The 15,373-nt window shown below is 39.6% G+C and overlaps 2 protein-coding genes across 4 annotated transcripts; one reads left to right on the top strand and one right to left on the bottom strand.

The window, feature by feature from the left end:
- Positions 1–120: 120 nt before the first annotated feature.
- cgasa (cyclic GMP-AMP synthase a) lies at positions 121–2,876 on the top strand. Its single transcript, XM_019262744.2, has 5 exons — positions 121–1,161; positions 1,248–1,461; positions 1,831–2,088; positions 2,178–2,277; positions 2,365–2,876. The coding sequence occupies exons 1-5, from the start codon at positions 172–174 to the stop codon at positions 2,693–2,695; spliced, it is 1,893 nt and encodes a 630-aa protein (XP_019118289.2). The 5' UTR covers positions 121–171; the 3' UTR covers positions 2,696–2,876.
- Positions 2,877–4,536: 1,660 nt separating this feature from the next.
- On the bottom strand, positions 4,537–13,733 carry ddx43 (DEAD (Asp-Glu-Ala-Asp) box polypeptide 43). Of its 3 annotated transcripts, none has more exons than XR_002042161.2 (17): positions 13,306–13,733; positions 13,040–13,095; positions 11,846–11,963; positions 11,445–11,630; positions 11,260–11,341; positions 10,178–10,337; positions 7,793–7,911; positions 7,578–7,688; positions 7,334–7,475; positions 7,151–7,251; positions 6,445–6,532; positions 6,150–6,277; positions 5,944–6,053; positions 5,680–5,818; positions 5,495–5,582; positions 5,034–5,283; positions 4,537–4,896 (listed from the first exon to the last, which is right to left on the bottom strand). XR_002042161.2 is itself a non-coding variant. In XM_019262752.2 (17 exons), exons 1-16 carry the CDS (start codon positions 13,613–13,615, stop codon positions 5,095–5,097), a joined length of 2,127 nt encoding a protein of 708 aa, XP_019118297.2. In that variant the 5' UTR covers positions 13,616–13,733; the 3' UTR covers positions 4,537–4,896; positions 5,058–5,094. The 3 variants fall into 3 exon arrangements, 2 of the variants coding, with proteins under 2 accessions (XP_019118297.2, XP_027128908.1); XM_019262752.2 differs by having other exon boundaries at positions 5,058–5,283; XM_027273107.1 differs by having other exon boundaries at positions 5,070–5,283.
- Positions 13,734–15,373: the final 1,640 nt, after the last annotated feature.

The following is a 15,373-nucleotide window of genomic DNA, read 5'->3' as shown; positions in this document are numbered from 1 at the left end:
TTCAAACACTGTAAGAAGATCATATAAACACATTTACCAAATAAATCTAATAAAATTTATCCAAATACCAAATAAAATTTATCAATCACTCCTTTGCTAATAAGCTCGTTAATTTGTCATGGGAGACAAAATATAGAAATATCAGTTTATCCCAAAGTCTGACACAACTAAATGGCAGTTTGCCACGTAGCAAAGGGGCGTGTTCTCATGCATTTACCGGAAACATTTGGAGTGTACCTCAGCACAGCGCAGTTTATTTTACTCATTAAAACAGTCATGACTGGTAGAGGAAGACCACGCAAGGCAAAGAGTCCTGACATTAAGACAAATCAAGGCAGAAGTCCAGGAAAAGACGTTACAGAAGTGAGGCAGAATGGCACCACGAGGGAACAGAAACCAAAGGAGCAGAAAAATAGAAACCGCACCAAAGGGAAGCCATGTGTTCAGAGCCCACAAAAAGAAGACAGGAACCACTGCAAAGAGGTCGGCAAGCTGCAAAGGACACCTACAGAAGCTTCTGTACCAGGTGCAAAAACTAAAACACAGACGACAAAGGATTGTTTTATGGCCACTGAAGCAGAAACACATGGTAAACAGGCATCACCAGCAAAATCACCAGACAAGGCACCAGAGAAGCAGCAAGATGCACCGAATGACACCACAGAGGTTTGTGTACCACAAGTTAACACTAAACACTGCGCAGAGAACGGCAAGCTACAAAGAATACCTATAGAGCGGCCTGTAAAAGGTGCAAAAGCCAAAACCTGTGCTGGGACCACAGAGCAGTCTGCAGAAGAGATGACAAAGATGCAGCCAGAGACCACAAAGGCCACAAAGACCACCAAAGCAAAAACAGGTGGTGGCAAAGCCAAATCGCCAGAGAAGATCAAAGACAAGGCACCAAGGAAGCAGCAAGGTGCCCCGAAAGAGACCCCAAAGGTTTGTGTACCACATGTCAGGTGTAAAGAGAACACTGCAGTGGACTCTATCCTCTCCACAACTCTGAAACAACTGAAGATAAGGAGTAATGAAAGATCAGATGCATCGGAAGTCATCAATAAAATAATAAAAGATATCATCATGCATCTGAAACAGAACACTGTCTGCTTTAAAGAAGTAGAAGAACCACTACGTACTGGAAGTTACTACGAAAATCTAAAAGTAAGTCACTTCACTCAAATATTCCCTCAAACATATATCATGTTATATTTGTGGTGTGTTACACATTGATGTTTTTGTGTATACAGATTTCTAATCCCGATGAATTTGACGTCATGCTGCCCATTCCTGTTGACCGTGTCGACATTAAACCGTTCGGAGAGGATGGAGCCTTTTACAGTGTGGCATTAAAACGTGGCAGGAGCCCACTGCAAAAGTTTCAAGAGGACAGCACCTTATCCGCGAGCAAAATGCTCAAGGAGTTCAGGGATGAAGTGAAGAAAAGTGTGAAGGGATTTGAAGGTGAGTGCCAACTTTTGGGATATGGATAGAGTTTGTCAAATACTGTGGCTGTAGCAGCAACACGTTGAAATAAAAAACTAATCCTGAAGCTTGTATTGTGGATGAAAAGTTAGCCTCATAATTTCGACTTTCTTATAATTTAAACTTTATCTTATGATTATGACTAAGTATGTGACTTTTTTTTTTTTTTTTTTTTTTTTTTTAAAATCAAGGCTAAGTTTTCTTTTTTTTTTTTTTACACTGGTGTAAATAGGCTTCCATAGGGGAGAGAAGAAAGAGACCCAAAGAAAGAGATCTTAAAATGTCTGATGCTGTAATATGTCCGAACAGAGAACATTTCATATTTCATGTTTCATGTTTTTCTTTCAGAATGGGAAGTGACGAAAAAGAAAAAAGGCTGCCCTGCAGTGACCCTGATCACCACAGTGAAATCAATCACCATTTCACTGGACGTTGTTCTCTGTCTCATGGTGAAATCAAGCTGGCCACCTTTCACCAAAGAAGGCCTTAAAATTGAGTCCTGGCTGGGAACCAAAGTAAAACAGAATTACAAGCGCATGTCTTATTATCTTGTTCCAAAATATGAAGGCAGCGGTATGCTGGAATTAGATGGAGTGCTTGCTAAGGGTAAGTCTAACTTCTCTCGATTGGCTTTGACTTCTCTCGATTGGCTTTGACTTCTCTCGATTGGCTTTGACTTCTCTTCTATGACACAGATATTTGGCGGGTTTCATTCTCTCATATTGAGAAGGCCATACTGAAGAATCACGGATCAGAGAAGACATGCTGTGAAAAAGATGGAGCACGCTGCTGCAGGTTAGATTTTAAACCTATTCCTGAAGTATAAGACTGTATGGTAGGGAAGAATATCACAACAGTCTTTTCCTTTATCTTTACATGCAGGAAGGACTGTTTGAAGCTCCTAAAACACCTCCTCGGACTGCTGAAGGAAAGGGACTCTTCATTTGACAAGTTCTGCTCCTACCACGTCAAGACCACGCTCCTACACGCCTGCTGCTCCAGAACTAAAGACAGCGACTGGAGTGACTCTGGTCTAAGTCGCTGCTTTCAGCTGCTCCTGGAGGACTTCGTGGCCCATCTGAGAAGTGGTAAACTCCACAACTTCTTCATCCCAACTCAGAACCTGCTCTCTGGTCCAAGCCAGAAGAGTTGCAATAGTCTGGCTCATTGTATGGAGGAGGAACGTGACAAGGGCTTTCCTATTTTCAAATAGGGATACTTTGATACTTTTTCGGTATCAAATGGCCTTTTTTTTTTTTTTTTTTAAATTATCCTATTTTATGTTCCTAAGATTTCTTTCCCTTCTGCTGTCGTATCAAAGAGGTATTGCATATCCCTTAATACTGATCTGTAAAATTCTGGTACAATCTTATATTAAATTGACCAAATTGTTATAAAAAATTAGGATTTAAACTCATTATTTGTGTGTTTCCTGTTTTTTGCATATCTTGTGCACTTCCCTTATTTGGACTGTGTTTTGCTGAGGATGGCAGGGAGAGATAATTCTAGATCAGTAGTTCAAGGACAGGAGAGACAAGGACGTGAGAAACAGGCCTGAGAAGTGTCATTTTGACACATTATGCTCATTACTGAGCAGAAAAAAAACAAAAAGGAATGTTATGATATTATCTGTATCAGGTGGGAGGTGTCCAAGACAGCCCATTTTTAAATGTATAAGAACCAACAGTTAGAGCTCCTCAGGGAGCCTTTTCTCTGTAACCCGTTTTGTGTGTTGCACTGTTAAACACTCCTTCTTGTACAAGAATAATACATTTAATTTAAACTTTGATACTTTGGATCCAGTCTTCCTTATTTTTTTCTTTAAACAAACATCACATGTTTGGCTATTATTTGAAATATCCTTGAAGTGAAAAGTGGGAGCCTGACACAGAGTAATGTTTCAAGGAAGACAGCATAATCAAAAATATCATGATCAATTTCATTCTTGAGTATCTAAGCTTATTTTTAATACATTTGTTTTGCTTTATCGTGGATTTTATATTTATTGCACTGTACTTTGTGTCATCATTATGAATTCTACAATCAAGTCAAAGATGTGTGTTAACATTTACAGAGTCTGAGTAAGTACAATAAGTTAGCATCACACCCACAGAGGTGCACAGAGCTCTGATTGACCAGCTCTAGCCTCTGTGACTCTAACCAATACAAACAGCTGTGTCAGGGCTGTAAGCCTGCGCCCAGGCCTGACCTCAAAATGGTCATGCAAACACAAAAAGTGAAGTTTACTCTAACTTTAAATATTAACTCAATGATAACTGAACTGATTTCTTCATTTGGGTGCAGTATTTCATCACTTCCCCAAATATGACATTTACACCTCAGACTAAGTTGAGCTAGATTATAGACAGGAACTGCATCGTTATTCTGCCCTTTCCCCTTCAGCTCAAAGTAAAACCACTGACCCAGCTTGGTAGCATATGCACAGTACCTCCAAAAGGCTTCTTACCTGAGGCTGCAGGCATCCATACACACGGCAGGAGTTCATGAAGCAGCTGTCCGCTTTATCAGCACCCCAAACTGCAGTTGGAAATATAAAAAGCAACATAAATATCCAACTTAAACTAACATTAACTTCAGTAAAGAATAAAAACAGACTGTGCTGGTGGAATCTGACATTACGGGTTTAAAGCGCCATTTTAACTTTTAACATGAAACTTACATCTCAATCTTCTGTGAACTACTTTATGCAGCAAAAAAAAAAGGTAATGTATGTAAGTAAGCAGTGATGTTAAGAATAAGTGACATGTAGTAAATTATGTCCAGCAATTGTCCGAAAATGTTTGGATGAAGTGTATAGACTGTATAATGAAACGTTTTTAAATGGGACAGTGTTCAGACCTGCAGAAAAAAATATTTGGTTATTGGAGAACTGACCATGTTTGCATTCATGATAATAATAATAAAATAAACTTACTTTGGGAATCTTCCAGACATTTTTTCCATGTTTGTGAATGTATAGAAATAATGCAAAGTAGATTTAATCATTACTGTACCATATGGTAAATGTAAACAAGCCAATAAAGTGCTCATCACTGGTTGTCAAGTCTCCTTAAAAGAAGAATTTATTATGCAGATTTTGTTTAATCAAGAAATTACATAACAAAATATTGTGATACGAAGCACTGCTGTGGTTGGTGAGTTACAGACAGAAAGAAAACTGTCAGAATGGTGCACTAAATATTTTTTTTTTTAAAACAGGACTCCAACATAACGAGGTGCATCTTCTCCTATGAACGATAATCCAGCAGACAACAAATACAAGACGTTTCAATCAAAGTAAATAAATACAAAACAGTAAAAAAACAAACAAACAAACAAAAAAAATCAAAGAAAAATATGAAATTTACATTCAAAAGTAATTACAACACAGGAGGTTATAGATCCTGCTCCAACCTGTTGAGAAAGAAAAAGGGTAAGAAAATTACCAATCACATTATCATTACTGTCTATTTATGCTTACAGACTGTTTTATGTCAGACAGTGTTGACATTAAAGTTTCTATCTGTCCATTCACACTTCATCTGTGAGACCTTTTGTAGACGTGTGTAGGTAACCTTGTCTTATACGTGGACTCGCATTGACAATCATGCGTTAGAAGAATCCCCAGTTTTGGCCTCGATCCCTGCCTCCACCATCTCTCCTCCCCCATCCTCCTCCTCCTCCCCCTCCTTCTCGTCTGCCTCCTCCTCGTCCCGGTCCTCCTCTTGGATCGCACATCGCCTTATCCTGCTTGTGCTTCTCATATCTCTCTGCCATAAGCACCAGATCCTGAGGGACCTCCTGCAACAGGATTCACAGAGGTTACGTACACTTAACTATGATTTGCTAGAAGTTTTCTTAAATCTAGTATAAAAATGGATAAATTACAATAAGAACATAGCAAATGCTTCCTACTTGATTATGGTATTTGTCTCAGCTTTGCACATAGAAGTCAGGAACAATTTCTATCCAACAAGCCTGCCTGATGTTCCTATTTATACTTAAACCTAACCTGTCCTGCTCTCTCCAGAATGGAAATGAGCTCGGGGGCCATCCTCCAGTTATCTCTGGTTACCAGGGTAACAGCAGCACCTGAACGTCTGGAACATAAACGGATCACAACATGACAAACTGACCCAAGAAAAGCCAGACAGTGGAAATAATGTGTGAGCTCTGGAGAACGCAGAACACTCTTACCCTGCTCGGCCGGTGCGGCCCACACGATGGACATACTCTTCTATGTTACGTGGGAAGTCATAATTGAAGACATGAGTTATGTCATGGACATCTAACCCTCGAGATGCCAAGTCTGTGGCGACCAGGATACGAACCCGACCTGCAAAAAGATGTTACTCTCTGGTCAATCGGATTCTTCAGGCTGCTCGTTCAAGAGCTCAGTGTCGCCTGTGTGAGGGAGGGAAGGTTTATGGTTTGAAATAAATTTTGCTTCTGGCTACATACTCCTTTTAAAGTCCTCGAGGGCTTGTTCACGGTCAGACTGCTCATGGTCACCATGGAGACTTTGCACAGCCAGACCATGCAGACACATGTCACTGGACAGGTCATCAGCCCTGATAACACACACAAACATTGGTATGGGTGGTAAGCGCTGTCAAAGTGTGGGCTCTAGCTGGAACATGTTTATAAGCCTTATGTTAGTGACTCACATAAGCTTCCTCCCAACAAAGATAAGGACTTTATCCTCGGGCTGCATGTTTCGGATGAAGTTAAACAAGTAGGACTTCTTCTCCTCTTCACTGACAACCAGCACTGTTTGATTCACTGTGTTAACCGCCTAACATCCAGACAAAGACAGGCAGCATGAGACCATGGGAGCAGATCTGAAATTCACTTTCTTTACCAAGAATAACTACATATAAAGAAATAAACAAGAACTGCTTCTTTCATAATTAAGTACACAGTCAATACACGATGAACGGCTGACAATTCATTTCCACTTACAGCCAAGTCCAGACTGCCCACGTAGACCATCATGGGATTCTTTAAGTAGGAGCTGGCCAGTCGTCTGACACCAGTGGGCCAAGTGGCACTGAAACATGCAAGTTAACATGTGAAAAAGGACATTTATTTTCATTCTCTTCTGTACATCCTACAACATATCGAAGACAATCTACATACGGTGCAAGAATTCTGGGCTTTAAAGAAGTCCTGTTATTATGCTGGAGCCATATTGAATGATTGAAATAATCTGAAAAATAAGTAAACTTGTTTGGAGTTAATTACAGTAAAAGGTTGTTACAACTGCTTAATTTATTTCAATTTGGTGAAGATGCCTCCCATGGACAGGTGGCTACTTCATTTTTGGAGTGGTTGGGTAGCGGAGCAGTTTTCTGACCACAGAAATATTTAGACCTTGCAAGTTAGGTTCCTCGTTTTAATTTTATTTTGTCATTTTGGGAAAGTCAACCGGAGATTTGCTTATTAAAAAAAACGTGTCTGCAACTTACCCTGAGCTGGCTTAAAGGAAAGATACAACGGATTAGTCAATTCATATATGATCTTTTCCTGAAAATTCTAAAAAACATCATTAAACTTTCTCAAGAAACATATCTCCCAAATTAATTCAGACATGAATCGTACCACTCTTAGTGTCCTGCTCATTAACAATGTGATGACACACATTTGTTTCATGTGACCTGACTCGTACCTGGTCATGACATTCTGTCGGTCTGGGCGGATGTCCAAGAGAATCTTCTTTATCTGTGGCTCAAAGCCCATGTCTAGCATACGGTCAGCTTCGTCCAGCACCTTTTACCCAGTGATCAGAGAAGTTATTAAACACAACACACTCCTTTTCACACAAAACCAAACATGCCAACAAACATCTGACCAAATAGGTGATGGAGCTGAGGCTGATGAGGTCATTCATCTGTAGATCATTTAGTCGGCCTGGTGTAGCGATCACTATGTCCACTCCGCCCTTCACAAAGTTGATCTGGCCTCTCCTATCGCCTCCGCCATAGATACAAAGACTGAGATACAGAAGAACAGTCATAGTGTCATCTCTCCGTCACAATTAATTATTGATTCTAAGCTCATCCTTAATGACTCGTCATGACGTAAGACTGCTGGACCTTTTGTAGTTTTTGTAGCGGTACTTTTTGCACTCCATTTCAATCTGCAGGGCCAGCTCTCTGGTGGGAGTCAGCACCAACATGCCTGGACCACCCTGCTCAGCTCGAGGTCTGTCAAGGAGGACAGGACAAAAAGGCAGGAGGACAGATGGGCTCAGTTATCGAAGCTGAATAAATTGAAAAGGAACATTAAGCTGAGCAGGTCCCGTACTCACACAGGCTGTCCATCCATGTGGATGAACCCTGGCAGCAGGTAGGCCAGAGTTTTGCCTGTTCCTGTCTGAGCGATGGCTATCAGGTCCTCCCCGCTCAGCAACACTGGCCATGCCTGAGACTGATGAAGGAACAAAAACATTGTACATGCATCATACAAGCAAAAATCTGTTCAACTTTATCACATAGACCAAACCACAATTTGCTAAAGACTAACCAAGTTACTGCTCTGCAAATATAATGCATTTAAGTTATATTACAATTAGAATCTATAGATGGCATTGAAAAATATGGGAACACAAATTTAAGTCAGTGATGTCAGACTTTAAAACTAGTGAAGTCTGTGCAGACGTTAAGTTTCAAGCTTGACGACTGTTACTAATTAACCACATCAAATAATAAAAATCCTTTTTAAACAAACATTTAAAACAACATTTTGGGGTCTCTTTCTTTCCAAAACTGAGATGAAAACTAATAATATTAGTCTCATGTGCATCATTTTACAGAGTCGGAGTCAGGATTTGTTCAGCCTAACTTAAGGAAAGGCCTAATGATGCTTGATGACATTTGAAATCTCTACAGAGCTCACTCTTGACTTCAAAATGAAAATCATTGCAGTCTGAGAAGTTAGGATAACTGTAACTATTAACTAATTAACTTGTGAAAGTGAAAAATCAGAACTACACATCGAATACATCAGTATTTCTTTAAAGGACTATTTATTATTTTAGTGGGTGGTTACATGTTGGAGCCATTTCTTGATGGACAAAAGTTTTCTTCGAGATCCGACAAGAATGTAGCAAAGAATTCATCCACACACTTTTTATTTTGACACAGTTGACACAGATACCAGTTTTACAGCAGCATTACACACCAGCAGATGTTTGGATGACTAAAGCAGAGGGCGAGTCACAACAACAACTTCAAATCTTAAAGCGAGATTAAAGCTTCTGTCATCGCCTATCACAGAGGAAGCACATACCAGTAATATCACATTCCATCTGGCCATGCCTTTTACCGTGAAATGAAAGCGTGAAGGAGATTCTGCAGTTTCATTTCCCCGTGCAGCACTCTGTCTGTTTAAGTTTTGCTGTAGGGGGGGGAACATTTGCAGCCTAAGAGCACCTAGAAAATTTAAGGGAAACACCTAAAAACGAGCCCAAAATACACTTGAAATACTGATCTACACAATCTAATGTAACTTGCATTTGGATATTATATAGATAAATGTCTGAATGTTTCAAACGTTGCTGGCTTCTGTGGCATAGGTTCAGCTGTAGGAGGTCAGCTGCAGCTCGTCTTCCTTAATGTGATGAGCAGAGCTGCAAGGATCAGTGAACCAATCGATCGACTTTTAATTACATCATCTTCTTCTTGGGTTTTTTCCGAATGGAGAATCGGCACCACTCGCTGCTAATGCCTGCCTCCTGTCCGTGAGCCATCTTCTAATATTCAGTAGTGGAAATGTCCGATACACTTGGATAGAAACACGGCTGTTATCACACACCCTTTGTTTCTGCTACCTTCCAAGCATCTTCTCTGTCTGCATTCGATTCGTCTTTTGTTCCAGTCAATGACAGATCTCAATTTAAACTTAGAAAACATGGTGAGAAATCCTGAAACAAGTCTTTATGTTATAAAGAGCATATCCTGTTCAGTCAAAGAACATCAACTCTGGGAAAAGCAAAGCAACATTTATGCAGCCTAACTAATTATCTCTGTAGACTGAAGTTAGTAAGAGACAATAGAAATAAAAATCTAGAGAACTGTAATTGTTAAAAGACTAAATCACTTTTGTTTCCATGTGTCACTAGCTCTATAAAGACGTGCTCACACCCAACATTACGATTTATCACAAACTATTTTACGTCTGGGTTTTTGCCACAAATGAGTGATTATAGTAGGTCTTCAGTTAGAAAGCATTTTAGCCTGTATTACTTTAAAAGGAAAACAAAGTAATCACATTTCTATGTTTTACTTTGGCAGTAGTGACAGTGATGTTCAAGGGGCTCTCAGTTAAAGAGTATAAAAGTATGAATAAAGTGTGTTTAGCTCAACACGCTGAGTCATCTGAGTTGGGCTTTCCGAGGATTACCTTAACGTGACGGTTTTCTTTCAGTTCTGCTTTTTGGGGAGACTACAACCATATATTAATAAGAAAAGGTTCAATATTTCCTGTAAATGTTGCCATTGGTGTGGTTATCTCCAAATATGGATCTTCACGGAAACCACGGGGACTACCCATCGTAACAGACAGCGAACAGGACGGGTAACTGCAGGTGAACCTGTCCTTGCAACATTTAACCACACACTGGATACTGTAATGATTTTAAGTATGGTCAGTGCTAATTGACAAAATAAATCTGCCCGGGGTGCCAGGCTCATACCTGGATGGGGGTTGGTTTGACGAAGCCGACTCGTTCAATGTTCTCCATGATCTCTGGATAACGCTCAAAGGCCTCCAGAAAGGTGCGACAGGGGTTGGGAATAGGACGTTTCTCTCCCTCCTCCTTCAGGTCGTCCACAAAGATGCTGTTATTTTCCTTCCTGTGGAAAAACACAAAAAGGACGTCGTGGAACTCGTTGAAAGGGTAAATTAGTTCAAAAACACGCGACAATGACAATTATGCAGTTTGTTTTTCTGTAGTTATGTTTGTGTTGCAGTCACCCTGCAGCAGGTTGAATCTATGAACCTTAATTGCATCCTGAGGACTTACACATCAGGGCTCGATATATCTGTGCCCCTTTTTGTCTTGCACAACTTGATCTGGACCGAATGTCAAGCCCTTGTTTCTAACTATTTATCCTGTACTCCCCAGCAACACAGACTCTCTCACCCAGACTGTGAGGCCCTGAAGATTGGGTATCATGGACAGGACAGGTGTGTTGGTGTCTGCATACAGCATACTCTGTGAGTATTACAGGCAGACTCACTCAGATAACACAGAGGTGAATAAATAGTGCCACCTATCTGTCGGACACTGCAATAAAAAGCAAAGCAGGCAACAAACACCTCAGGGAAAAGTGGAGGAATCCTCACCGTCTCGAAAACCGAGGAGCTTTTTAATGATTTTAAACGCAACAGAGATGCAGCCAAAGATATTCATGATACAAATATTTGGCTCCTTTTTGGATGATTACCTTAAATTTCATGTGAACACTGAGGTTATTGTGAAATGGGGGCGACAGAGAATTCATCTCTGCGAACTTAATTCATTCTGTCAGTCCTGCCATCGCCTGTCAGTTTTATCTCCTGACTTTTTGCTTCATCTGTTGGTTACACAGCCCGACAATAAAAGACAGAAATAGCTTAAATAGTATTGTTAAAATATATCATAAGATTGCTGGAGTTTTGGAGTTCTGGACACAAATAAGAAAGTTGTTTTGAACATAAAAATAAATCATCCTTGTGTTTGAAACACACAGGAAACGAGCCGATGTGATGAAAAGGTAACGCTGTCAGATTTACCTCCATTCAATGACTTCCTCTGCTGTCAGCATGGATACACTCTCTGCCTCAGTGTAAAACTTCTTCTTCATGGGTGGGAGGTCTGATGGAAGTATTAAAGATACAGTTTGTAGCCATAAATAAGGCACAGATTCTGGCGTCATATCACAAGAATAAACATAGGGGAGTGCATGTGTCGTCCTCACCCTTCCACTTGAGCTCCTCATACTTATCCTTGTTCTCCCGGATGGCGTTCCAGTCTATGGGTACGTGGGCCGGGATGACCTTCGCAGCCTGTAACTGTGCTGCAGACCAGACAGAGTCATTCCTTACACCTTCATCACTTCTTCTTCCATAGTCTCCGCCTTCATAGTCTCCGCCCTTTCGCACACCTGAATCAGTACGTTGCAGGAGATTCTCTTACATTTATAATCTGCAGTACAGACATAAGCATTTCTCACATACAGCAAAAGATAGATCCTTACATGGATATTGAAGGAGTTCATGTTAAAGATTCAAATGTCACAGACATAGAAAGCCTAGTTTGCCTTAAGACACACAACTGCCAGAAATCCTTTCAACATTTTCTAGAGGAATTCCTTCGTACCAGCGGGAAATCGAGAGTTTCCATCCGCCACCAGGTCTTCGATCATCTCCTTGGCCTTCTGCTGGGCAGCAGGGGGCCCAAAGATGACCACCTCACCTTCATAGTCCCCTCTGTTTACCTACAAAGAGAAGAGCAGAGTTACACACAGGGTTTAAAGCCAACATCATAAAGAACACAGGTATACAGCAAGAAAGGCGGGAGGAATTATGTACCCTGTTATTTTGGACATGGCCTGAATGGAAACAATTTGGGAAACGGGTTTTTTAGACACTTGAAAAAGCATTTCAGCAAAATTTAATAAAACATCCCAAGGTGGCAATACTAGGACTAATACCAACTGATAAAAATATCCTAAATGGTTAAATGATCTCCCAACATACACCACGTGGTGTGAGAAGGTCAGGGAAATTTACCATGTGGAACAAAGAACCTACGTCTCGAGACTTTAAAAAGAAATATTTGTTAACAGGTGGAGCTCTGCCATGATTATACTAGTTTTCTATACAAACATAGACACACACATGTATTCATGCAGGACTGCCCCGAACCTGAACCCTGCCTCTCTCTCCCTTTTTATTTATTTAAATTTCCACTTATTTTAATGATTTAATGACCTGTTTTTATGCTCTTGTGTAGGGGTCTTCAACGAGGGGTCTGTGACTGCAGGGGGTCCACCGATTTGTCATATTAATTGAATATTTTCACAAATTACTGCACTCCAACCGGACGAATCAGTGTTCATGTCCAATAACACACAGCTCTTGGCATTTAATAAACAATAATAATTATGCATGAACTTCTTATCAGTCATAAACACATACAGGCTAATATCCCATAAAGTAAAAATAGGTGAATAAGGTGAAATAAAAGTTGAATAAAGTAAATATAAAAGTTATTATAGGCCATATAAAAACGTGAAACACCATACACACTGCTATATATATATATATATATTATATATCTTATATTATATCTATATATATATATATATATATATAAGTGAAGGTGATTTATGTTAATCTGTATTTCTTTCTATTTTACACTTTACATTGTCTAGAATTGGACCTGATCCAGTTTATACTTGAAATTAAGCTGATTTTTTCTGATTTTCTGTTCATGTAACAAGCAAGAAAAATAATCAAAGCTTAAACATGTATTGGTTAATTAGTATTTTGAAGTATTTAGTCAACTTGCCTTGATCCGTGCACCTGTGCTCTCTTCGAGTTCACGAACTTTGGCTCCTCCACGACCTTCAACACGGTTAAAAACAACATTATTTTAATGTTGGAGTCTAACCCAAAACAAACAAACTCATGTAAACAGGTTATGGAGCGTGTCCGTGAAGGCATCACACCGAGCTAACTAACGTCCGTTGATTTAGCACGACGAGCTAACGAGCTGGAAAGTGCGTAGATAAATAAATAGATAAATAAATATCACCGTTTTAGACACAAACTCACCTATTATCCTCCCAACTGAAGCGTTTTCCACGGTAACTATCACAGGCTGGGAACAGTTTGACCTTTCCTCGCCAAAGTTCGTCCGTCGTGTGCTCCGGTAACTTTCGCCGCCGCCGCCGCCTCTGCGGGGCTTGAACTCGGATCCCTCTCTGCTCTCTCTCGGGGCTGCAAACCTGGCTCCTCTTCTCACGCCGAAAAATACATTTTCTCTTGAGCGATCTTCATCGTAATTAGTCGGAGCTGATGGTTTTGGAGCGGGAATGTCGATGGCAACACCGTTTTCATCGTACTCCTCTTCCCAGTCGGACATTTTGAATTTGGCTCCCCTCCAACTGTCAGTTAACCGCAATTAACCGTCAACGTGTTGCGTTCACGGTCAAGGTGTTGCGTTCACGGTCAAGATGTTGCGTTCGCGGTCAACGTGTTGCGTTCGCGGTCAACGTGTTGCGTTCACGGTCAACGTGTTGCGTTCATGGTCAACGTGTTGCGTTCGCGGTCAATGTGTTACGTTCGCGGTGTTGCGTTCGCGGTCAACGTGTTGCGTTCGCGGTCAAGATTTTTAAGGGCAAACTTATCTTATTTAATTTGGATTTCTTTTTAATTTTTGAAGTTTGATTGATTGATTGATTGATTGAAGATGTTGCATTCAAGGTCAAGATGTTGCGTTCACGGTCAATGTGTTGCGTTCATGGTCAAGGTGTTGCGTTCATGGTCAAGATTTTTAAGGGCAAACTTATCTTATTTAATTTAGATTTCTTTTTTAATTTTTGAAGTTTGATTGATTGATTGATTGATTGATTGATTGATTGATTGAAGATGTTGCGTTCGCGGTCAAGATTTTTAAGGGCAAACTTATCTGATTTAATTTGGATTTCTTTTTAATTTTTGAAGTTTGATTGATTGATTGATTGAAGATGTTGCATTCACGGTCAAGGTGTTGCGTTCATGGTCAAGATTTTTAAGGGCAAACTTATCTTATTTAATTTAGATTTCTTTTTTAATTTTTTAAGTTTGATTGATTGATTGATTGATTGAAGATGTTGCGTTCGCGATCAATGTGTTGCGTTCACGGTCAAGATTTTTAAGGGCAAACTTATCTTATTTAATTTGGATTTCTTTTTTAATTTTTGAAGTTTGATTGATTGATTGAAGATGTTGCGTTCACGGTCAAGGTGTTGCGTTCGCGGTCAACGTGTTGCGTTCACGGTCAAGGTGTTGCGTTCGTGGTCAACATGTTGCGTTCACGGTCAATGTGTTGCGTTCACGGTCAAGATTTTTAAGGGCAAATTTATCTTATTTAATTTGGATTTCTTTTTAATTTTTGAAGTTTGATTGATTGATTGAAGATGTTGCGTTCACGGTCAAGGTGTTGCATTCGCGGTCAACATGTTGCGTTCGTGGTCAACATGTTGCGTTCGCGATCAATGTGTTGCGTTCACGGTAAAGATTTTTAAGGGCAAACTTATTTAATTTGGATTTATTCTACATTTTTTAAGTTTGATTGATTGATTGAAGATGTTGCGTTCACGGTCAAGATGTTGCATTCACATCCTCTCGCATGCTACCTAGTTTGTGATTTTAGATTTTGATGAAATTTGGATGAATGCTGTATACGTAAATATACAAAAACAACCACAGCCTTTAAATCCACTATCAACTACCATGAACATATAAAATATAAATATAGATAAATAAATATAACATCATCAATTAAGGGTCAAGATTTTTAAGAGCAAACTTATCTTTTTTAATTTGGCTTTTACTTGAACAATTTATTTATACACATTTTCTGTTTATGCATTTTAATCTGTTATTGTGTGAAGCATTTTGTGTTACATATTTTGTATGAAAAGTGCTATACAAATAAAGTTTGATTGATTGATTGAAGATGTTGCGTTCAAATCCTCTCGCATGCTTGGTGATATTGGATTTTAGATTTTGATTTCTGGATGAAATTTGGATGAATACTGTATACATAAATATACAAAAACAACCTGTTAGATACCACAGCTTTTAAATCCACTCTCAAATACCATGAACATATAAAATATCAATATAGATAAATAAA

This window comes from Larimichthys crocea, chromosome III (genome assembly GCF_000972845.2).
Source record: "Larimichthys crocea isolate SSNF chromosome III, L_crocea_2.0, whole genome shotgun sequence".
Classification (NCBI taxonomy): Eukaryota; Metazoa; Chordata; class Actinopteri; family Sciaenidae; genus Larimichthys; species Larimichthys crocea.
Note: the sequence above shows the minus strand (reverse complement) of the source record. Positions and strands in the feature narration are given on the sequence as shown.